A 23,944-nucleotide genomic window follows, 5' to 3' on the forward strand; every position below is an offset into this window, starting at 1 on the left:
CTACTTAATAGCAGAAATGAAAAACGTTATTTTTAATACTTTTTGAGAAGGTGTGATATACAAGCATGCGAGGTTTACAGAGTAAGGAATAAAGACCAAGGTGGCAGAGCTGGGAGATACTAGCTGAGTAAGTGCTGATAAAGAAAAAAATGGCTAAAGGTGGTCTGAATATGCTACAATTACTGCTCCAAAATAGTTTTGTGTTGCATGTGCAGGTTTAAAATAATGCTTCGGTCAGTGTTAACATCGAGACTACAAGGTCTTGATTTTTTCTTCTTTTTTCTTTTTGAACAATTTCTACCAACAAACGCTGGTTCCTGAGAAGCAGTACCACGTCAATATGTAATTATGTGCCTGCTGCTTTAAATACTGCAGGTCTGTTACAAAAACATGAGAAGGCAATATAGCCAGCTGTGTTGCAACTGGATTTTTGTCCATTTCTTTTTGCAAGAAGCTATACATAAGAGGCTTGGGTGAAACTACGTGAATGATGCTTCATAGTGTTTTCCCATGCACCCGGAAACTGGCCACACATCCTCTGTTATCTACAGAATGGAAAAACATTCATGAGAGACAACGGGTTAAAAGTATAAGATAACATAATTTATTATTTTCATGAATAGCGACTGCATTTTGGAAATCACTAAAGTTCCACTGAAAATGGGACAAGGGCTGTTAAGTCCCTTGGATGTCAAAATGTCGTCTTTGATTTTTGGAATGAGAGGACTGGACTAGAAAAACAGTCTTCCAATTATTTTTAAAAAAAGGCTAAATTATACTTAAATATCTAGTTTTGTATTTAGTGAAGCATTATTAAATGCATTTTATATAAAATAAATATACAGCAATAGTTGCTCATAGTAACAATGAGAGAGGAAACGCCAACTATAAACGCTTGTCTTCTGATTCCTGTTAATTGTTATACTTAATTTCTAATAGTGTTGTGCTTGGAAGCCTTAGTCGTGGAGCCAGGATCCTATTATACCAGCTGTTCTAAAAAAAAGAGTAAGATGGTCTCTTTTGTAAAGGGTGCCTATATGTCTGGATATAAAGACACGAGTCAACAGATGGACACTGACAGCTAGACAGGAGAACACCAGAAACCCGTCAGACAGTGCTGGTGCGTGATACGCAGTGGTATCGGCACACAGAATACGTGGATGATATCCAGGGTTTTTTCTTAGGTGCCATAGTAAAGGACGTTACACGAGAGGTTTGAAGTTGGTTGATGAATTGGCTTTGTGAATGTTAACTCCTCTCTCTACACGGCGTAAGTGCCGCAGGTTTTCTAAGTGGGTTTTGCTGCTCAGTTGTTCGCAGGCTTTCGGATAATAAACTTAATTTCGTATAAAGCATAAATTGCGATTCTGAATTCCACACTGTGTTCATAGGAGATTTTTGCATCAGGTCTATAATATGAGGATTGCATTTCACAGATACCGTTTAGATAACACTTCTGTCTAAAGACCAGATCAGGTTGTAACTATGACAACCTCGCAGCTACAGCTGCACTTTCAGAGCAGAGATTCTCTACTCCATGTTTTTAATAGTGGCTAAATTGAATGTGAGACACTAATTCAGTTCCTTTTGTGTAAGGTGCTAATTTTGATTAGTTGTATCTAATGCAACGTTAATGTTAATTAACCTGGAAGTGTAAAACCGTGGCTGAATTTTGCTTTTGTAACCGCCTTTGGTGGTTTTTACCATCCATGCTACTGGTGTTCTGATGCACACTGGCGTGTGGAGGTACTAACACAGCACAAAATAGTAGCAACAGGGTCTTACGGCATTCTCTTGTGATTTTTAATTCATCATTGATATAAGTAGTAATACCTTCTTTGTTTAAAAAAAAAAAAAGAAAAAAAGAAAGATAATTCATTTGTGTTGCTTTTTTTCTCTGATTTTCTCCCCTTCTGGAGAAATGGAGAACATTTTTATTCCTTAAAGGGACAAAAGGCAAACAGGAGCTCCTTTCTGTGAGAGCATTTACTGAAAACACTAGTCCTTTTTACTTTGTATTTTTAAATATTATTGTTAAATATTAGTCTATTTTTACTTTGTAAAAGTCCCACCCTCTTAAATGGGACTTTAGATGACTGCTGTAGAATTCTATAGAATACTTAAAAAAAATGAACAACGAATGAAATATAAAATTAATGCCTAATAAATTCTGCGTGATTTTAGACTAGTCTGTAATGAACTATTGGCTTTTAGGTCTGCTGAATCCTACTGAATTTTTCCACTGGGGTATCAATCTTTCTCCTGCTTACTTACACATAAATGTGTATGATTTTATCTTTAAAGCCTACCAGTTGAACAAAGGTAAGCAAGTGGAAGGCTCAAGACAAATTTTGCATGTTGCATTAAAGAAGTGGCAGAGAGTTGTGCAGGTCATAGAAGAAGGAATTGCAGCTGGAGCCTAGGATTAGTACACAAAATGAGCCAGGCTGTGGTAGTCAGGGAAACAGCAGGCTCACATGCTGCTGAGAAAATGAAAAACAAAATCAAGTCCATTCTGTGAATTTTCTGTCAGCAACCTCCATGGGTCAAGGCACTCTGTTATGATGATATATATATTTTTACAGATAATGTCACAATTTGTTGACCAGTTTCCAATTAATGGTTCTCATATTTTTCTTGCTAGATCCACAGGAAAGGAGTTTGCACTGAAGATCATAGACAAGGCTAAATGCTGTGGAAAGGTAGCGTACAACCATTTGCATGTATAAGAAAAATAGCAGAAACAGCACTAGCAGCTGCTCATTAGTCATAAATGGTGGGTGTGTTTGGGTTTCTGACTATTTGGAGAATATCTCTTTAACAGGATGGTAATGTATCCAAGAAGCAAATAATAAAAGTAGTGTTAGTCTACTAGATAATAGAGTAAAAAACAAATTGCCGTCTATTTTGTTGGACTAACAAAGAAAATGCTAATATGTGTCTGAAATGAAATTGGAAGAGAAATGATCAAAATACATTTGAAAGATTTTGATCTCTAAGTATGAGAGGGGAAATCTGCAGCTATATGTGTATTTATGTAATTCCCATCCCTTTCTGCCTCTTATTTTTATCTTTTTATGGCTGTACAAACTCCTTTTATGTGCCGAACACGAATTTGGAAAGATATTTTTGTAACCATTCCTTTCTGTTTATGTAGTTTCACCATCCTGTATAACAAAGATCTCTTAACAAAAGAGTTCCTTAAACTTTCTTTTTAATTCAAGGTCAAAAAAAAAAAAAAGTCCAAAATTGTTTCTCCAGCAGAACAGCATGTTACGTAATCAAAGCAAATATCTGAGTGTCACAGACCTCTCTTCACCTTCCTCCCAAGTACAGAGATTTTAAAAAAGGAAGGGAAAAAAACCCCTAACCTATAGCCAAGAATTTAGACTAAGTGTTGGAACAGATAACAACAAATAAAATACTTCTATTTTCATTGCTTTTGCAATACCTTAAGAAGAAAGTGCTCTTGAGGAACTTACAAATCAAATGGATCATAATTTAGTGTTAGCTAAACAAACACTGAGGGCAGAGTATTCTTTAGAAGTTAAATTCTGGAGTAAAGTCTCTGAGATTAAGAAATATGCCCTTCTTCCAAGGGTGACTGAAAAGATGGACTTTTTTGATGCAAACACTTTTTTTTAATGTAAATGATTGCACGGAAATGATTCTGGAGGTAACTTTGCAACCAAGTCAGGGTTTTAATTCAAAGGTAGCCTAGCCTTTTTGTCAATTACATAGAGTAACCGCTCTGAAGTGTAATTCAGAGCTCCAGCTGCTGAATGTGACCTGGTAGATAGATGCAGCAAGTCTGTATGACGTTCTTTGCATGGTAAGGAGCTGTATATAGCTGTATATTGCTATACACTGAGGCATTACCTGTTGTGACGACTTGCTTTAAGTAAGGCTCTCAAACAGAAATGTTTTATCTATGCAGATTTTAAATTGTGTATTAAGTGCTAGAAGATGAGTGTTCTGGGTTCCCCATCACTTTATCTCATATTCTCTAGGTTTATTTAAGGGAGAATTTAGAAAGGAATCTTAAAAATGTATAACCACAAGAAAAAGTGCTGGAATTGCCTTTTCGAGATTAAAATGTTGCAATTTCTTTATTTCTTTGGCTGTGGGAAGGGTGACTCAGTGTGCTTCCCTGCAAAAGAAAACTTTTGGGCCATGTGTACAGCTTGCAACTTTAGATCTTTTTTAGTACTTGTCTGAGTCAGCTGCTTAGGTATCACAAATTGGAATGGTCCAGAGATAGATAATCCATTTTATGCAGGAGAGTTCAGACATATTTTCTATTTATTGTTCTCATAATAATAAAAAAATCAACCCCATGGAGGCATACTTGTCTGTTTTGAAAGGACTTGTGTCTGCATAGCTACATACAGATGTATGTGTATGTACAAGCACAGGACTGTTGTTAGGAAGATGTTCATACCTGTTAGGGCAGTGGCAGAACTGTCCAGGAAGAATTCCAACAAAGAAAATAATTAAATTTTGCTACAGCTTAGTCCTTCCTCACTCCATTTCACATGCCAACATAAGCCTGCCTTAGAAACACCCGTCTGGCCCAAATATGCATGACTTGTATGTTGCTCACTGCTCTCTAGCAGTTTATCTGGGATGCCCTAAAACTTGAATCCAATTGACTAATGTATTTCCCACAAGCAGCTTAAATGTTAAGTATACAGTAATTTCTCTGTAAATACATCATATTAATGTAGACTGAAATCTATGTTGCACTGTCCAGGAGAACGTTATTTTTTATGTGACAAAATATAGGAGAAACAGTGGAGTGGTTGAAAATATACTAGTCTGCATTTCAAAGACAGGTATTAAACCAGTAGCTCAACAACATTTCAGAGCCTTTTTAAACAAATATTATTGTTTATTTTAAATAAACATTGCTTATGCCTGAGCTTTATTTAAAGCAATTAACAATTTAGTCAAGTGAAAGAAAGCAAGCATAGGTAAAGCTATTGTGTCTTAGTTGTAATTAATGGATGTAATAAATTTCATGTTATCTGTTCTTCAGGTAGAAAAAGCTGTAAGAAGATTCGAGTTTTTGCTTGGACTCTTAATGCTAGTTTTGAATTTACAGGCTTCCATCCATAAGGCTTAGTATGCTGTGGCTGTTCACTTTTGTCTGTTGATGAGATTCAGCATTGTGTTTAACAAAATTGCTTCATGTTTGTTTGTTTGTTTTTTCTCCAGAGCACTTTGCTTGGAGCAGACATATGTTTGTTCAGAATGACAATTGATGCTCTTTCAAACTGAATTTCAAAGGTGTGACTGTTTAACCCATGTATGCCGCACCATGCCCTCACGAAATGAGATGCACACATGGCATGTGGTTTCCGAGTTACGTAGCCACATAAAGCTTTGGCAAAAACATGGTAAATAACCCTGGAAATAGAAGGGGAAGTAACGTTAAGATCCTCAGTCACTGCCTATGCACAGTGGATCGCGTCTGCTTCTAGTGCTCTGCTCACAATGCATGAAGTGCACGCTACTGATCCGTGTGTTAAGCAGGAGTAAGTTCCTAGTCCAGTGACACGATTTGTTATCTGCCAAAGTGCGAGGAAACTAGTGTTTTATGCAAGCGTTGTTACTTATTTTGCAGTGAATTTAAATGCAATATCTGTATTCTGTTATTTATAAAGGAAAACGCAAATCATTCTTCACATGAAAGGGGCATGTAATTTTCTTCACTCTCGAGTGTTAACCAAGTGCTAAGATGTTCTAGAAAATAAAACACTCTGAAACTAATTTGTTCTTGAAGCCCATTACTTCCTCAGAATTATAGGGAAGGGGAAATTAAACTCAATCTGTGTGCTCTTAAGCTGTTGGAGCCATAACGACTTAACTGAGCTACCACATATTTTGCAGATTGTAAATCTGAACATACATATAAAGTGAACTGAAATCCATAACCAAAGCAGTTAGAATATTTTTTCCTGTGTATAATCCGTAACTTTTTTAAAAAAATGAAGTCCTTGAAAATAAATCCTAGGTAATCTGTCCTTGAGTAACCTACACTAAAATGAGAGGTGAAGGCTGATGAAGATCAAGAACATGTTAACTATTGATAGGGGGTGACAGGTTACAATGGTCCAGCTCAGAGGCGAGGGGGCTCTGAACTTAGTTTCACCTCATAATACCCACATAAGAATATAATCTGTGCTTCCTGAATTGCTGTCATGTTCTGGAGTCTTTTTTCAGAGATATCCTATTGGTTATGTGTGTGAAATATGGTACTAACTTGGGTCAATCAGGAAGTATAGTTGGGCTAAAATACAAGTTAAAATCCAGCATCTGACAATAACCCTCTACTATGTAACTTAAACAGCACCCTTTCTTGCTGATCAAAGGACAAGTGAACTGGGAATGTCATGTCTATTCAGATAAACTTTTGTCCTCTTTTCTGAACAGGAACATCTGATTGAGAATGAAGTGTCCATTCTGCGTCGAGTGAAGCATCCAAATATCATTATGCTTATAGAAGAAATGGACACCCCAACAGAACTCTATCTGGTGATGGAGCTGGTCAAGGTAAGACTCAGGAGACTTTTGGTTTTGTTTTTTTTTAATTCTCGGTGTTGGCGTGAAATCTGAGAAGTATCTAGGAACATTAAGATCTTGGGAGATGTAATCAGATAAGATTTCAGTGGCAGCCTGCATTTTTAATAATGCAAAAGCTCTTGACAATCAGTTATATTAATGGAATGTATGTCTCTTCAGTTGTAATTAGACTATTTACACAGATTTGAGAGAGTTTTGCAATGTGGGTAGTCTAGAGAGAGGTGGATAGTGGTTTTTATATCATGGTTAGAGTATGCAGAGGTAACAGTGATATGCATTTACTGACAGAACACCTGTATTCATGAATATCTTTATTCAATAATTTGTTTTAAAGTAACAAACTCTTTTTAATGGATTTATCTTAGTAGATAATAGATCCAATGAATAGTTTAAACTCAAGTGGTTACAGTCCAGCAAAATTAAAACTCAAAAAATCTCCTCTGTTTTGCTTATATCAAACATTCACTCACCTTATTTCCAATTCACCAGAAAATAGAGGCTACTTGCATGTATGTACTGAGGAAACAAACAAAAAAAATCTTCATTTTGCTGTCACCTCGTGAACCAAATCCATAAGTTGCATCAAGTTTTAGACATGAACTCTCTTGTCTGTGTTCTGCACATATGCAGCAACACTGCGTATCAGCTTGATTGGCATGTCAGATACAGACAATATATAACATTATCATCCCTTTTTATTTCTGTCTGAAACACCGTTAGATTCAAGAGTCCCCTCTAGAACAGCTGCCAGCCAGGGAAACCTCTAAACAAAGTCTGTAATTGTTGAATTTGTAATTTCTGTAGACTACCCATTTCTCTTCCTTTCTAGAAGTTATTTTTATATAGTGGTGGCTTTTTTGGTTTTAAGACAGTATTTTTTGTGTACTTTAATATACCACCATCTTGGCCTGTATTTCCTGAATTGCCACTTCTCTTCCACATGTATTGAAATGCTGGGAATGCCACCCACAGCTCAGACAGATCACTCCTACAGATGTATCCAGGGTAACCATCATAGAGACACCCACTTAAAATTTGTTGCACTGACTGGAAATGCTGCATCAGTAACCTGCTTACGCGTTGTTGTGTATTCCAAGACAAATAGAGCATCCATAATCGGAGACTGCACAACTGGCATATTCAGAAATCACCTGTAGCTTCTGCACTTTGGTACATCATAGAATCATTTAGGTTGGAAAAGATCATGCTTATGTGGTTTGTTTTTTTCAGCGATATTTATTTGATATTTTTGCAGTATCTACAGAAATTCCAATTTGCAGTTCATTACAAATGCTGAGTATTTGTTACGTTAGGCTTTTAGTTATTGGGCTAATTTATAATACCTTAGGCTTTACTCACAATCAGGGTTGGTTGGTGTTTGCTACGTACAGGTTATTGATAAGATATTGATAAGATGAAGAAAAGGAAACTGTATGCCTGTACCTGTAATTGATAGAAATGTGAGATCAAAGGTAGGAAGATCAATAAAACGAAATCAAGACAGGGAAAAGCTGGGATTTGCCCAAACTCAGACACTTGAAGCCTGGAGTAAAGTTGAAAACTTAATGTAGATGACCCAAGTCTCAGTCTAGTATCTTGGTGATGAGATCATCTTTCTGCAAAATAATTCTTTTACTGTTTAACAGGCATTTAAGCCATGCCTTTTGTAAAGGAAGATCTTACATGGCTACTTTATGAAATATTATAACCTTAATTATTTTTTCATGTAGTGATCTATTATCTTTCCATTACTTAGGGAGGAGATCTATTTGATGCTATCACTTCTTCTACAAAATATACAGAACGAGACGGGAGTGCAATGGTCTACAATCTAGCCAGTGCACTCAAATACCTTCATGGTCTTGACATTGTGCACAGAGACATCAAGCCAGAAAATCTCCTGGTATGTCCCGTTTATTTTCTAATATTTTCTCTTACTTTGTTCTCATTAATGCAAATGCTTGTAAATAAATGTTAAGGAGCTGAGCAGAGAACAGCAGGAATATTAATTTAGAATAAGTATGTATGAAATCTTCTGCCATGCGATAGCAATCACCATAACCCACATGAGCTCAAACCTGTCCTTCGACCTATCTTTATTTACATTTTGACTCGCTGCCACTTGGATAAGCAGGAGTATTGTCTCACAAAACAATGAAGTTTAAAGCTACGTCGATGAATTATTTATTACAGTTTGCAAGTGGGAGAAAAGGTGGGCTGAGGGCCATTTCTTTGAACTATCATATGGTTATCTTGAGTGATGTTTTTCTTTTCTTTTTCTTCCACTGTCATAGTAGGAACATCTTTCTGATGATTTACCGCTATTCTAGCCATGAATTACCTCTGTACATACATTCGTTTTGTCCTAGGGGACTGACTGCTTTTGTTTTCAGCAGAGACATAAAATAACTGTGTTGACAAGAATTACTGTGAAGTCTGCTTTGGGAACTGCTTAGGATACAGTTCCCAGAATGGGAACAGTGTGCTATCTTGCTTATACACGGAGGTTATACTGCTGTATTACATACTGGGTATTAGATATTACGTGTCATGCACTGAACAAACAGGGCCATAATCTCCCCTGCTTGAGCCACTGTCATCAGGGATGCCAGGAGTTTTCATCAACACTTGGTAGGCGTTTCTTAAAGCCTTCTGTGGTGCTTGTCAATCCTGTTTAATGAGGTTGCAGCTAGAATAGGAGCCATGGCTTATCCCAGACCGGATTTTAAACTATTGTAAGAACAGGGCTATAAGTTGAAAATATATTCCAATTAATAGTCAATTCTTTCCCAACTAATTCCACTGAAAGTGTTTAGCAATTTAAATAAGCCCTCAAATAAATTAGATTGTTTAGCAAAAAGGAGGGGGGGGGGGCTTCTTCTGGAAAACGTAGTCACAGCAACATGGCACTTAAGACAAAGAAAATGCAGGTGGAAGTCTCACTTGTTACCAGTGCGTCTTCAAACACAGCTCGTCCAAAGAAATTTTAAGCTCTCATTAGTGATCAAATCAGTTATAAATAGGCACAAAATATCCTTTCTGCATAGAAAGCCTAGAGAGATTACTCAACAGATGCAAATCTTGCACACTGTGACTGACAGAGGCAGAATGCTAACGTAACCTACTGGTATGGAATGTAAATGCAAATAATTCCCATCAATTGCTACCTGTAATTGCAAGTAGTTAGTTCTTTTGCACAGGGTCATCCATTACATTCTCTTTAAAAAGACAAACTCTAAGAGCAACAGCAGAGATGACGATGTGATACCAGGGAGAACGAGTGTTTCCGTTAATGCTGTGAGTTACACAGGGGAATGAAGGAAGGTATTGCTGCTGCCTGAGCAGTATTCACTTGTTTGAGGGAACCAAATAAATTCAGCCATTCTGGAGGTTCTGGAGGCCAACATTCTAGAAACTAGATCCATTTAAATCACATTAACATAAATATTTTACTTTAAGACCAAAACTGAGATTAATTTACTAGGGATGTTTCCTTTGCTGTTGGTCTGGTTTGAAATACTTTTGCTATCACCGCTGTGTAACACTTTTCTTTCTATTAAAATTGAGCCTCTTTCATCACCATAATGACTCAGAACAAGACGTGCTAGATTCTTTATGGGGCTTTTGGTGAGATGTACTTGGGAGTGCACAGAAACCTAAACACTTCTCAGTCAGCTTCCCTACTCCTGTACTGAATTTGCCTAATCTTAGGGAGGACCTTTGCCTATAAAATAGCCATTATACTAACTGACTAGATTTGTGTTAAGTTATTGAGGGATGTTAAACAAATCTGATTGTAGCTGCCAATCTCATTTTAAACTTTTAAGTTCCCAAATAGAATGATAGCATTATATTTTTCTTAATATATTTTAAACTTCTCAGCATTCCAGGATTGGGTTTTCTTTTGCCACCTCTAGTTGCTTGAGGCTATATCATGGTCTGACCTATGTAGCTGGCAGACAGCTCCATTGACCACTAGCTCCATCTGCACTGTGGCAATCAATGGTCATAGCATTTTCTCCCTCTTCTTTCCCTACAGGGCTGTGGAAGTTAGCTCTTTTTCCTGTCTTCTTGATGTGATGATTCCTATTTTCCAAACAGATCAAAGGATTTGAAAAATGCAGATGTTCTCCTCCTCATTCTGTTTTCATTTTGCTGATTCTAGGTATGTGAATATCCAGATGGAACCAAGTCTTTGAAGCTAGGAGACTTTGGACTCGCGACGGTGGTTGAAGGACCTTTATATACCGTCTGTGGTACACCCACCTATGTGGCTCCAGAAATCATTGCAGAGACAGGGTGAGGATGACTAAGACATGGGTCTTGTAACCAGTTATTTTTGGCAGGTAGCTCCTAACTGTTTTAAGAACTAGAACGCTCTCATAGGATGGTCCTCCATCTTTTGTAACCAAACCACCTATTAAAAACCAGGCATCATTCAGTTCCTCGAAAAGGCCAGTTTCCTTGCTCACTGTGCTCCTAGAATTCACATTTGCCTCCTTACCATCTCTCTAGGACCAGTGCTGGTGCAGTGCAGTTTATTTGTGTTCCCTGCCTCATCTCACTGTTCTGAGCCCATGGTACCAACCGTGGCAGCTGCTGGAGGGAAAAAGGACAAGCAAAACACAGTGTTCGTGTTGGAAATGGAATCATTTATATTAGAAGAGACTCCAGAGGTCACCTGGTCTAAACCTGTTCTCAGAGCAGGTCTAATTCGATCATGTTGATGCAAGTGACTTTGTTTGGGTGACGCCTGCCATTTGATAACTGTTGGTTTAATTAAACCACCCCATTTTTCTCTATTTAACAGGTGGTTGCATAAATACAAAATAATTTTGTAAAGTAGTAGAATTTCACAAGTCATCTTCCTTATGGACCTATTAGACCTCCCTTCCATGCTAGATGACTTTTGCCATAGCCGTGACTGTTCTGAATTTGGTCTTCCTAACGGAGGGAGGTTTGTTGTGTTGTTTCCAGCATTGTTCAGTGCGTTTATCATATCAAGAGATACTTCACAGCTGCAGTGAGCTCAAACCTCAAAGGGTACTTCATCTGCACGACAAACTGAATCTACTGGATAGAAAAGAATAGGAAAAAAAGACGTCTTTTTGGCCTCTCATGTTTTCCTTTCTGTGCTTTGAAAGAAAAGTGCAGTTCTTTTTCCCTGTATTACTCACTCAAGAGACTGGAGAACTGGTATCTTTCTTGTTGCTTAGCAACACACGATAACCTTAGCAATAGTTACTCCAATATGGGGCCTGTGAAAGCACATCCTTGTCTTTTATCATTAGTTAGTCTGAATTGGGAAACCTTGATACTGAATTGCATCTGAGTATATTCAGGAGACCCTGGAGAGCCTTGAGGCTTATGAAAAAAATAAAAAAAAAATCAATGAAATATGATGTTATCACAGTAAAGACTGTGAAGTAGGCTGAGTAAAATGATGTTTAGGTACAAAATACTTTTCCACAGAATCAGCAAATAACTTGGAACAGATTCTCAATGTTTACTCATGTAAATGTAATCAATTGTTTGATTGGAATGATTTTTTTTTTTTTTTTTAAATCCAGCACAAGTAACAGTGTCTTGTTTCCTCAGATATGGCTTAAAGGTGGATATTTGGGCTGCAGGTGTGATCACATACATACTGTTATGTGGATTTCCACCTTTTCGCAGGTGAGTGTCCCTGTGTGTCACAGGGGGAAAAACAGTAAAGAGCCAAGTTCTTTCTGAGCAAGTCTTACCTCCTACCTCCCTGAAGAAGGCATCCTGGAAAGAAAAAAATGGATTAGATTGACACATTTTCTTTATCTTTTTAAAAAATTGTTTTCACGTGTCACTCTTGTCAGGTTCCGGGATCAATTTTATCTCTATTTTTCTGAGGGAGCAACTGTTTTACTGCTGGGTGCAGGGATATGGTGGTGTGAGAGCATCATGTCTTTTCCTTTTGTCTGCTGTGTGTATCCCAGCTCCATGAACGTGTGTGCTTTGCCCTCTAGTGTTGCTGTTCGGACACAGCAGCTCAGGGCTTTGTGGTGTTGAGGGTGAAAGGTTTCTGGTAAACTGAGGTGAGGGGCAGAATTGGCTTGTTTTGCATTTTTAACCTTGTTAATCTTTTTGATAAGTGTCATATGAGCAATGGAGTTTGCAGACGTGATCCTTGCTCCTCAAGGGTACAATACGTATGAGTTCTACTAAAAATCAAATGGATATGCTTTATGCCTCAGCAATTTTTTTTTTACTATTATGGAATGAGAAGGAATTGGCACATTTTAATAGGGAATTCTCTTCTTAACTTACAAGAGGAGCATATAACTTTGTGCACAGTCTTTTTGTCTGTTTTTACAGCAAAATACTTATTTTTAACTAAAAATCACCAGACCAAATAAGAATATTTTGCAAAGAATGCAATATAATCAATTTTCAATGGAACAATTATAATTTAGTTTAGGTATTTGGTTTTTGCATGTAGTTAGTAAATGTGTAAAACTCAAAACGTGCTTTGAAATATGTATTATACAAACAAATGGGAATTAATTTAACTAGAATTTGGGGGTTGGGCATGGAGAATGTCCATACCATGCTATTAGAATCAGGTCTCAAGCAAGGTTAATAAATATTTATTGCAGAAACAACCCAAGAGGTGAATTGTTCATTACAGAAATAGGTTGGGTGGATGTTCACAGTGGCTAGGGCCAACAAACAGAGGTTAAAAACCAAAAAAAACCGCTGGCATTGAGCCCTGAATATTCATGATACCATGTTTTTGACACAAAAGTACTTACCCTTCAATATCAGTAGCCTGCCAATACTCAGTAAACCAAGTGTATCATGTGTTTTCTGTTTTCTCCTCTTAGGATTTTCAAAATTCTCCTGTTGTGATAGTTAAACAGAAGAGGCTCATATTTCACTACACTGCTTTCTGTAGCAGGTCCTTTAGAACAAGGCTGCCAAATGACTTATTTTTTAATCACTTTTCCTGTTCCTGTGTGCTAGCTATGCAGTCTCTATTCCAGCGGAAGTCTTTTCAACTCAATACATATTTTTCACCTCAAAAACATTAGTTTTTCTGTTCTTACCACTCCTGATAGCATAACTATGTTAAAGACCTCAGAAGCGTTGCCTCTATATAAGCTTGCAAATTATGCATTGATAGTTGATGCATTTGTGTTCCATCCTCAAATCAAGGGAAAAATTCACATGACAAATTGACTTCTTTCTCATCATCTTTTTCATTACTGCTGTTCTGCAGTGAAAACAACCTTCAGGAAGACCTCTTTGATCAGATACTTGTCGGGAAGCTGGAATTTCCTTCTCCCTACTGGGATAACATCACTGATTCAGCAAAGGTACGGATATGTTTTCTAACCTGAACCTGTTTCTGACAAGCCACTGAAAAGACTGAGCTGTGTTGGAAAGGCAGAATAGAAGATTCAGAACAGACTCTTACCTGCTCTTGCAGCTGCTGTGCCGTTTTAGTTAGCTTAATGGTGCTTGATGAAAGCTCAGGTTTTGCAGGCCATCATGTTATGTCTGAGTGAGTAAGTGTAGCAGAATGCCAGTTGCATCCGGTGAACATCACGTTTACCACACTCAGTTTACCTAATGATGGACTATTATAGCAGGCTCAGTGCTTCAGCTGTAAAATAAGTGTGTCTCTGAATTCTTCCCTCCTCTCATTCTTTTAAAACAGAAAAATTGCTATATGGACTGAATGTAATTGACATCATCTGTTCCTATTTTACTGAGCCAGTGATTAGAACTTCTCAGGAAGTGCAGCCAGCTTCCTTTGCCATTGCTAATAGTTCTTGTTTTGTCATTGACATTTGTGTTTAAAATGATTGTGTCTGTAGGAGAAAGGTTCCATCTTTTAAGCCCCACTTCTCAAGCTAATTCAGTAACATGCTCTGAATTATATCCAAGGACTCTAATTAGCAAGTGGAGATGATTTTTTTATCCAGCCAATGAGGAGTTGCATTTTTTTCTACATTTCCCAATGGCTGTTTATCCATTTGCCAACATTTCCCAAGTTCTAGTCATCTCACACTCTTCCAGACATGCATTCTGAACAATCAAGGCCCTCAACTTTGGCATTAAAGGTGACCTTTCACTTCAGACTTACACAAACTAACTAACTTGGCTGGGTGGGAAAACTCCCAGTTAAGTATATTATTATAGAATAAAATAATAAAATCACTAGATTGAAAAAGACCTTTAAGATCAAGTCCAACCATTAACTAACACCACCAAGTCTACCACTAAACCAGGTCCCCAAGTGCCACATCTAGACGTGTTTTAAATACCTCCAGGGATGGTGAATCCACCACTTCCCTAGGCAGCCTGTTCGAGTGCTTGACAACCCTTTCAGTGAAAAAAATTTTCCTACTATCCAATCTACACCTCCCCTGGCGCAAGCTGAGGCCATTTCCTCTTGTCCTGTTGCTTGTTACTTGGGAGAAGAGACTGACACTCACCTCGATTCAACCTCCTTTCAGGTAGTTTTAGAGAGCAATAAGGTCTCCCCTCACCCTCCTGTTTTTCAGGCTAAACAACCCTAGTTCCCTCAGCTGCTCCTCATAGGACTATAGGACATAGACCCTTCACCAGCTTTGTTCTTCTTCTTCGGACATGTTCCAGCACCTCAATGTCTCTCCTGTAGTGAGGGGCCCAAAACTGAACACAGTATTGAAGGTGCAGCCTCACCACTGCCAAGGACAGGGACAATCGTTTCCCTCATCCTGCTGGCCACAGTATTTCTGATACAAGCCAGGATGCTCTTGGCCTTCTTGACCACCTGGGCACACTGCTGGCTCCTATTCAGCTGGCTGTCAGCCAGCACCCCCAGGTCTTTTTCCACCAGGCAGCTTTCCAGCCACTCTTCCCCAAGCCTGTGGTGTTGCATGGGGTGGTTGTGAGCCAAGTGCAGGACCCAGCACATACCTGCTTGAAGGAGCCATGTCCCAAAACTGAAGTGACGAACAATCTCCTTTATAGGAATATGAAGACTAACAATTTGGAGGCTATAAAAGGTTTTTGGAGAAGGGAATAAGCTCCAAGTACATGAAGTTGTTCATTTAGGAGGGAGACATACTTGTCTTAAGAGGGTTGTAGAACCAGGAATTACATCAGTAAACTAGTTGTTAGTTGCATAGGAAGAAACTTGAATGAAACAACAGAAGAAAGCTGGTTTGGGTTTTTTTTGTTGTTGGGTTTTTGTGGTGTTTTTTGTGTTTTTTAATTTTCTTTTACTGACTGCTTTGTATCTATGACCTCTGAAGGTTTATCATATCTGTAGACACCATTAATGGAAGGCCCATGGAAGTATTTGCTAAAGCTAAAGACAGCCGCTCTAGTGCCTCTAAAATACGGTGAAAGCCACAATACCAAATATTTTGGGATTAACCATATAATTAGTAGAATTAAGTATTTTTTTCTTTCTCTCTATCTCTCTCTCTCTCTGTGGTTTCCTATACCAGCTGATCCCTAGCTGATGAAATGAGTTAAATGTCTTTTCTTCTTCTGGAGCAAAACAGAAGACAACATAGTTTTCAAATAATTTCAGCAGTTTCTTGAATTTCAGATGCAGTTTCTTGCCCCTGATGTGTGCTCTTTATGTACTGTTACTATGTGCATGTACACTGCCCAGAGAGGATCTCCCCTGTACCAGGTGTGTTTTCCTTCTGGTCACCTGTGTAAATGTAAAGAACAAACTGGAACATGTAGCCGATTTTTTAACATTTCATCTGGTTTCAAAAGACTTGGTGAAACACGGATACAAGAAGGAAGTTGATATGAAATACGTTGATATGAAATACACTGTCCAGCATCCTCTTAAACCTAAAGGAAAAATTTTGTGTTCCATTACAGTCACACTGATATCACTGGTTGTGGTATCAGTGTAAGCTGCTTTTTTTCATCCAGGAACCAAGAAAATTGCACTGAGAGAACGTGGTGCAACAATATTTTCCCTTGTAATACCCTTCCCCACTCTCCTCAAACTTTATTTTTTTTTTTTTTTCAAAATAAAGGAGTTAATTAGCCTGATGTTACATGTGAATGCTGAAGCCCGATATACCGCAGCACAGATCCTAAGCCATCCCTGGGTGTCAGTGAGTAAATTACATTTTACTTGTATCTCATTTGATATTAAATCGGTAAATTTAACCATTAAAGTGTAGTTTTCAGAAGCAGCAATACACTTCTACTATGCAATTTCTATTCACTGAACCACCAGTCCTATTTCCACGTAAAAGAGAACAGCAGAAGTGTGAAGTTAGCTTCAGCTCTGACAGCACTGCTCGCTTCTGTGCCCTGAAACAACAGAGTGAGGTAGCGCTTGCTGACTGCGATGAGAAGGTGCTGGGGGTTGCTAGAACCCTGCTTAAACTTGGGCATCATCTTTGGCTTTTTTTCACATTCAGCACAGAAAACAGTCATCTCAAAAATGTGTATGTGGAAGCACTCTTTGTGCATGTTGGCATCGTAGTTGCTGCAGCGCTGCTTAAAGTACGATCTCCTGTTGCTTGAAGCACTTTAAGCTTCATAAGAGAAATAAAATTAGCAAATAAAGTATCTAATTTAACATAGGCACTAAGCTGATGGCTGCCGGGTCCTTCATCTTTTTGGGCAGCAGCAGTGAGGAACACCAAAGTGCATTGCTTATTGATTTCAGATCAGTTAATTATTAATAAATACTGGGTCTACATGTACATAGTCAATATTTATTTCCACACACATTTTAAAATGATCTAAGGATTTCCCTTAAACAAGAGAAGACAACAATAATTAATGTGTCTATGCATAACAGCTCCTCTCAAACGTATTTGTGGTACTGTATAATGTTTCCACACTTAGGACATGATGGAGCAATTAAAATGCTGATTTAAAAGAAAGCCAAATGACAATACACTTTTTATTTTTAACAGTATTTCAAGCAAGTTATTTTTAACATGCTTGAATCAAGCTTGCAGCTTGTAATTCAATGGACTGAAAGTATACGGGATCACATGGCATTTTAAGAAACAGAAGTTCACACACAAACCAGTGGCTGCTACGCTCCCTTCGTCTGTAATTTGTCTTAACCCACTGGAGCTACATCCCACATAGCAGAGTGCATTCACTTTTGGGCTGCCTGGCTGAACACTTACTCCGCATTAAAAAGCAGGAAGCACCCGAGGATAATAGAAAACTTCTCTTTTACTTGGTTACATTCGAAGATACTTTTGGGTTTTTTCCTAATTTGAATATTATGTTTATTCTTACGCAGGATGATGCTCCCCAGGAGAATAATATGCAAGCTGAAGTAACAGGTAAACTGAAGCAGCACTTTAATAACACCATACCCAAGCAAAATAGCACATCTGCTGGGGTTTCTGTCATCATGGTAAGAGAAATAAACATTTTTATACATTTGCATATTTTCCTAACAGTGCTCTCTGAGCATGTGTGGTGCAAGAATAGCAAAAGCAAAGCTAGAATAGTCTCTAATTGTAGTCTTTATTTATGTATAGTGTGGATTGTCTCATCATTGCTTGAGAGCAGCCAAGCCTACTGCAGTGTGCTAGCTAAGCTATAAAAACAAGCTTTCAAACAGAAACATGTAAACACTAAGTAGTTGTATGTTGAAATGAAGCTTATTTATGATTTGAAATCTTTCATTTTAAAAACTGGCATTTTTTATCATACTGACCACCTAGTTTAAAGTAGGCTCTTCACCTCTGCCCGACCAAGTATTGCCTGACCTTGAGCATACTGTTGTTCCGCACTACACTTGCCAGTAAACCAGACTCCACTCCAGAAACTTTCTAGACAGTATTGAATGTTTAGCACATTAATTTTGTCCCAGTCTAACCCCTGCTTTGTATTTTTGTTCCCTAATGGGGAACTTTCTTCAAAGCACACCAAGGAATCCTGATGACCTATAGCTGAACTTACACAAACAGTAATTCCAGAAGGCAGAACCTACCATGTGTGACTCATGGTAGAAGAAACGGAGTTTACTGTTATCAGTACTCAGAAGTGCAGGTGTAATTGACCCGTCACTTTTGCAGAGAACATGCAACTGCTATAGAGATTGAACTGCCATTCTGTTCTTACTGTGACCCATTCTGGTCTAATGCAAGGATGGACACTGCACACAAAGAGTATCTTCAGTTGCTAAAAGCAAAATAAAAGCATCTATGGTAGCAAACTAACAGTGGTTTCTACCTCCACCCCTCCCTGTTAGTATTAATTACTCTCAAAGTCCAGCCCACTTCTATTAACAAAGAATTGTTTTAATCATCTGAAAATAGGTAAATTTAAATAATGTTTCTGCATACATATGTGCCTTTTGCAAATACATTTATGTGAATGAAATTGGCCAAAGATTTAGATGTAGGAAAAGCAGTAACATAAAAACGAGAGAAGTCAGAAAATGGATTTCAGGTTCATGCTGTTGTCTACATTTCATTTGACAGTTTGACTTGACAGTTTGAGAGGGACTTCAGAGCTTCATTCTTTATACTGTTGAGACTATGGATAAGCCTGAAGCTGAAAACTGGTATAAATAAAATGCACTATATGTAATAAGAGCAATTTTAATTCTAACTCTCAGCCCCTCTCCAACTTGCATGCTACTTAAGCCTGTCTCAGATCTCTGACACAGCGTAGCTTCTGGCTTCTTATTGATGTGGATTTTTTCCGATTCTGTTAGCTACTGGCATTCCTTCAGCCAGGAAAGTACACCTCGTTAAAACTTTTCATTTTCCCTTTCCTGCCTCATTTCCTTCTAATGGGTACGGAAGGATGTAAACACATAATTATTTATTTCTGAACGCAGCTCCAATTTATTGCTGAAGGAAAAAGTAACTTTGTGTTCCAAACACTAATATAATGAGGGTTAAGCCTCCAATTTGTTCTTCTTGCCCTGGTTTATCTAGAGCATTGAATTTTAGTTATCTTCATAAGAACATCTTCATTTGTACTAGCACGCATTGCTTAAAACCATGCAGATTTGGACAAGCACAGTATTATAATTCTCATGTATTGCAGTGCATTGCTATATCAGTTCACCTGCACATTTAATGGAATCCCTTTTAGCATCACTTCATTCAAATATTCTCATCTGGCCAATGCAGATAATACCATCATGTGGCAGATAAGTAAAACTGCACATACCTACTTCAGTGTTCTTGCTCAGGAGAATCTTTCTGCCCCTAAAAGCATGTTGCTGTTAATTCATTACTGATTTTTTTTTTTTTGTCAATTTCAAAATGTTCTGTAATTCTAAATTTGTTGCAATTGTGTTAGTTCTGCTTAAAGTAAGTCTAGTTTCTGTCCCTTGCTTCCTTCCTTTTTCCTCCTTTCCCAATGCCTGCATTGCTTTCCTCTGAGTAGGTCCAAGGCAATGGTACGTACTAACTGCGATGCTTTGTTCTGCTGCACAAAAAATACATTTTCTTCATTTGTAACAAGAAGAAAGGAGAAATAACTTAGCCCGTCTGAAGTGGAAAGAGCTTTACCAGCCACACAAAACCAGTAAAGGAAAATCGTTTAAACCCTTACAAAAAAGTTTTCTGTATACAGTGATGCCTATTTGATTCTAAGTAAGATACAACTAGCTGGTTTTTATTTCTTCAAACATATCTTGGTCTATTCCCCAGCAGAAATTTGGGCATGTATATATCTTACAATATCCAAAAGCAATTAGAAAAAGATGGGAATCCTATGAAGACAGAACAAAAAAAACAAAACCACTGAAATAAGGATTGTTTCCATTTCAAATAAAAATTTTAATCGTTGCTTCAGCCTTTATGGTATCACAGAGCTAGTCAGGAGGTAATCAGTCCTAAATTAATGAAAAACATTCTTACTTAGCAACAGTAAAATTAAGTCTCCTTCAATTTTTTAAAAAAAAATCCTACATTGCATTACTTGGGTATCTATCACTATGTGGAAGATGTGACAACTATCAGGGGCTGCTGTGAGGACAGCATAGGAGAAAGCCACTGCCAGCTTGGACTGAAAGCATTTCCTTTCCCGTTTAAATAACTTATCCTGCCCCTGAAATAGCAGAAACCTGTTTATTTCTCCAGCAAGCAAAAGAGGCAACACAATCCTGCCAGCATAGCAGCTACTTTGATAATGATAAAACTACTGCACATCATAGTTAACCTCAACAGCCTAGATACAGTTCAGCTAGTCCTTTCCTTGCATGATCCGTTTGCAACGTCAATCATTAGTAGCAGAGAATTCAGTTGTGTACTACTCACTTTTCTCCTTGCACCTGTATGCATGTAGACTAATGTTGTGACTTGATTACAACCAACCAACAAAAAACCCCAACAACAAAAACCCAAACCACCCTAAATTCTAAATACTTAATGTTTTCTTTTGGGAACTTTTATACTCAGTACTTTGATCTGAAAAAGACTGGGTCAAGGCCTTGGGGGGAGGAGGAGTATGATGAGGCTGCTTGCCCTGCCTCAGCACCCAGCCACATCGTTATACAAAATAGAATCATTTCAGCAGGAGAGTGTGAGGGAGATTGATTCCAGAACAACCCACCATCCCTATACCTGCAAATTCTAGAAGTCCTCCGTCTGAGAAATCAGAGATACTAGTCCAGCTCTCTTTGCCAAGTCAGGTTAAAAAGAGAAATTTGAATTCGGGTACCCAATAATGAAATAAGTGTTCACTACCAAGCTGTATAATCAGTTTGGAAAAAAGAGGATAAGTACCTTATTTCTGCTGTCCTTGATGACTTTGATGCGATAAACCACATCTGAAAAAAAAAAAAACATGCTAAATTTAACTTGTATAAGAAAATTATTTCAGTATCTAAAACTACATCTATGAGTGAATAGTGTATTAGACAAACTCCACAGAGTACATAGAAATTTTCACATCAGTAAAGCAAGTCCTCCTGAGCAATCAATCAAAAAACAAAATTGCTAAAGAAAACGCAGAGCACCTGACCTTACTTTACAATTAGCACATCCCAGCTCAAAATATGAAATTCCATATAGTAGGGTCATAAAATGCTTACACATACATAGGCAGGGAGTGCTACAAACATGAAACATTTTTTTGTGCTCTGCTCCTCAGTTGAAGCGTCACATATTTGTGGATTACTGTGGAAAGCCCATGCTGTAGTGACCAGCTAAGTGTACCTTGCACCATTCTACATAACTGAATAAACTGCTAATAACTTAATTAATCTCTATTAACTTAAGTCTGTATTACCACTGGTACTTGAAGATCTTCCACGAAGTAAATAGTTAAGCCAAAAAGTATATGGATTGACAATGATCAATATCAGCCTTCAAACTGTGAAACAAGACCAATTACGCTGTCCCTCCAAGTCTTAAAAAGCAATTTTGACCTATTTTTGACACAGGAACTACTAGGTTTCCGTCTGGGTCCCTTTAGAGATTCCACTAGCGATTAAACATTACACTGTGGTTTAATGCAACTTGAAGGTTTAACCCTTCAGAGGGTATGAAAGCTGTCAGCTTCAGCAGACACACCACGTAGTCCAGAAAATCCACCTACTGCACTACAGAGTTCTCAGTTTTCCTTCTAACCTGCTACTCCCTTCTCCAGCAAACTAATTTCGAAGCATAGTATTCAGAAATGATGCATTTTTGCCACAGTGCCGGCTTCATCAGAGGTCGTTTGCCTCCTCTCGACAAGAAGCAGACAAGAAGATCCTTTTCTTTAGGAGGATAGAAAAAACTGTTAGGTTTTTGGCTGTCATCTTCACGAACAGATACGCTTCTGTACCATGTGGTTTGTTACAGACAAGGTATCATTAAGTTTTCACTGAGCATTATGCGATTCCTTACGTCTGCAAAAACACAGGTGAATAAATTTTGCTAATAGTTAGTATGAAGAGTTCCTGCCACATCATAACCACTCAGGTCATTTCTTTTTTTTTTCCACATCAGACTTTCAAGATAAAATTTTGAACTCGCACCATCACGGCAAACATGTCTGGAAGATAACTTTTCCTGACGTTTTTCCAAAGTCAACACCACAAAACGCTACAATTAATATATATATATAAGATTTCTAATGTTACTTCTCCTTTTTTTCTGGCTCTAATGCATGCACTTAATGTCTCGTAGATTGTTTTAACCCTTAAGTTAAGACAGCGCTTTGATTTAACTGCTCTTTTAATATTTTGCCTTGGGTTTTTTTGTTTGTTTTTAGAACACAGCTCTAGATAAAGAGAGTCAGATTTTCTGCAGCAAGCGCTGTCAGGACTCTGGTAGAGCTGGAATGGAGAAAATTTCTGCAATTGCTGCTGCAGCTGATGATCCTCATGTGGCTGGGTCCAAGACCCTCTTCCCTGCTGCTTCTGAGCCACTCAGACCCCCCACGCTCCCTGCCTCAGCATCTCCCGAGTTTGCTGGGGATCAGCCTGGGGCGTAGGACTGATGAAACCAAACCCAACTGAAGCTCCCTGCACTCTCGCCGCGATTTCTCTTCATTTCACACGAGGGCTGGTTTTCAGTCTGCGTGCCCCGGGCGGGCTCTGCCACGGGAGACCGATCTTCTAACAGCGGGCGAGCGAACGCGCGCTTTGAGTGCTCTTTGCCCTTGTCTTGAGAACGGCAGTAAGGGAAAGATTCTGGCAATGTTAGATGATTTCAAAGTTATCTGTGTTAGTTTAATAACTGCATTTCACACAGCCCTGGGCTCTCAGTAGGCCAACTTACGGTGTAGCTAACCATGTTTTCATATAAGCAGTGAGATGATGAAGAGTTATGTGGCCTCACCTCCACAAGCAGGCCCCATTCTGTTCCTCTGCTGAGGATTCTCAGAAAAGTGGGAGAGAAAGACAAGGGAAGAAAACATATTAACCTTCTATTCTGATGCCTCTATTTTTAGCCAAGTTTCTACTAAACTGGAAGAGGCAAATTTTCACGAAAAATTTTTAGTGGGCTAACTGTAAAATTATCATGAGACAAACATTGGAGCTAGAGGGAAGGATGGTTGTTTTTGCATAACTTGCAGGCTGCAGGGTAGTGTTTAGATGATACGAATTTAAATAAAGTGACTTGGGATGTAAACACGAGCACTGGGCATTTATTTGTAACGAAGACTGGGTCAAGGAAGCCTTTTTGTTCTAGCCATTTTCTATCCTAACCACAAGTGTCCCATCCATACCTTTTTCCAGGGTCAGACTACCTATTAGATAAAATAAAATGACTTTGGACCTGTGAACAGAAAGCCTGCTGCATGTTATCTAAGCTAGGAGGAACGGAGCAGTTCCTAGTTCCAGGAAGTTCCTATTCCTGATAGAGGAGCTATTACAAATAGCTGCCATCAATAGCTATCAGAGGTTTGTCAGTGCTATCTCCCTATTCACCTG

General features: G+C 38.3%; 1 protein-coding gene across 1 annotated transcript in view; it reads left to right on the forward strand.

Annotated features, from left to right (window-relative positions):
* The window catches only part of DCLK2 (doublecortin like kinase 2), an 85,949-nt gene extending 62,948 nt beyond the window's left edge, over nt 1–23,001 (forward strand). The window contains exons 9-17 of the mRNA XM_009989020.2: nt 2,645–2,702; nt 6,436–6,555; nt 8,342–8,488; nt 10,751–10,884; nt 12,184–12,261; nt 13,838–13,934; nt 16,614–16,694; nt 17,852–17,968; nt 22,780–23,001. Of these exons, the coding sequence (XP_009987322.2) occupies nt 2,645–2,702; nt 6,436–6,555; nt 8,342–8,488; nt 10,751–10,884; nt 12,184–12,261; nt 13,838–13,934; nt 16,614–16,694; nt 17,852–17,968; nt 22,780–23,001 (1,054 nt within the window). The remainder of the gene's footprint in view (nt 1–2,644; nt 2,703–6,435; nt 6,556–8,341; nt 8,489–10,750; nt 10,885–12,183; nt 12,262–13,837; nt 13,935–16,613; nt 16,695–17,851; nt 17,969–22,779) is intronic.
* Nucleotides 23,002–23,944: the final 943 nt, after the last annotated feature.

The sequence above is a fragment of the Tauraco erythrolophus genome, chromosome 5 (assembly GCF_009769465.1).
Source record: "Tauraco erythrolophus isolate bTauEry1 chromosome 5, bTauEry1.pri, whole genome shotgun sequence".
Taxonomy (NCBI): Eukaryota; Metazoa; Chordata; class Aves; order Musophagiformes; family Musophagidae; genus Tauraco; species Tauraco erythrolophus.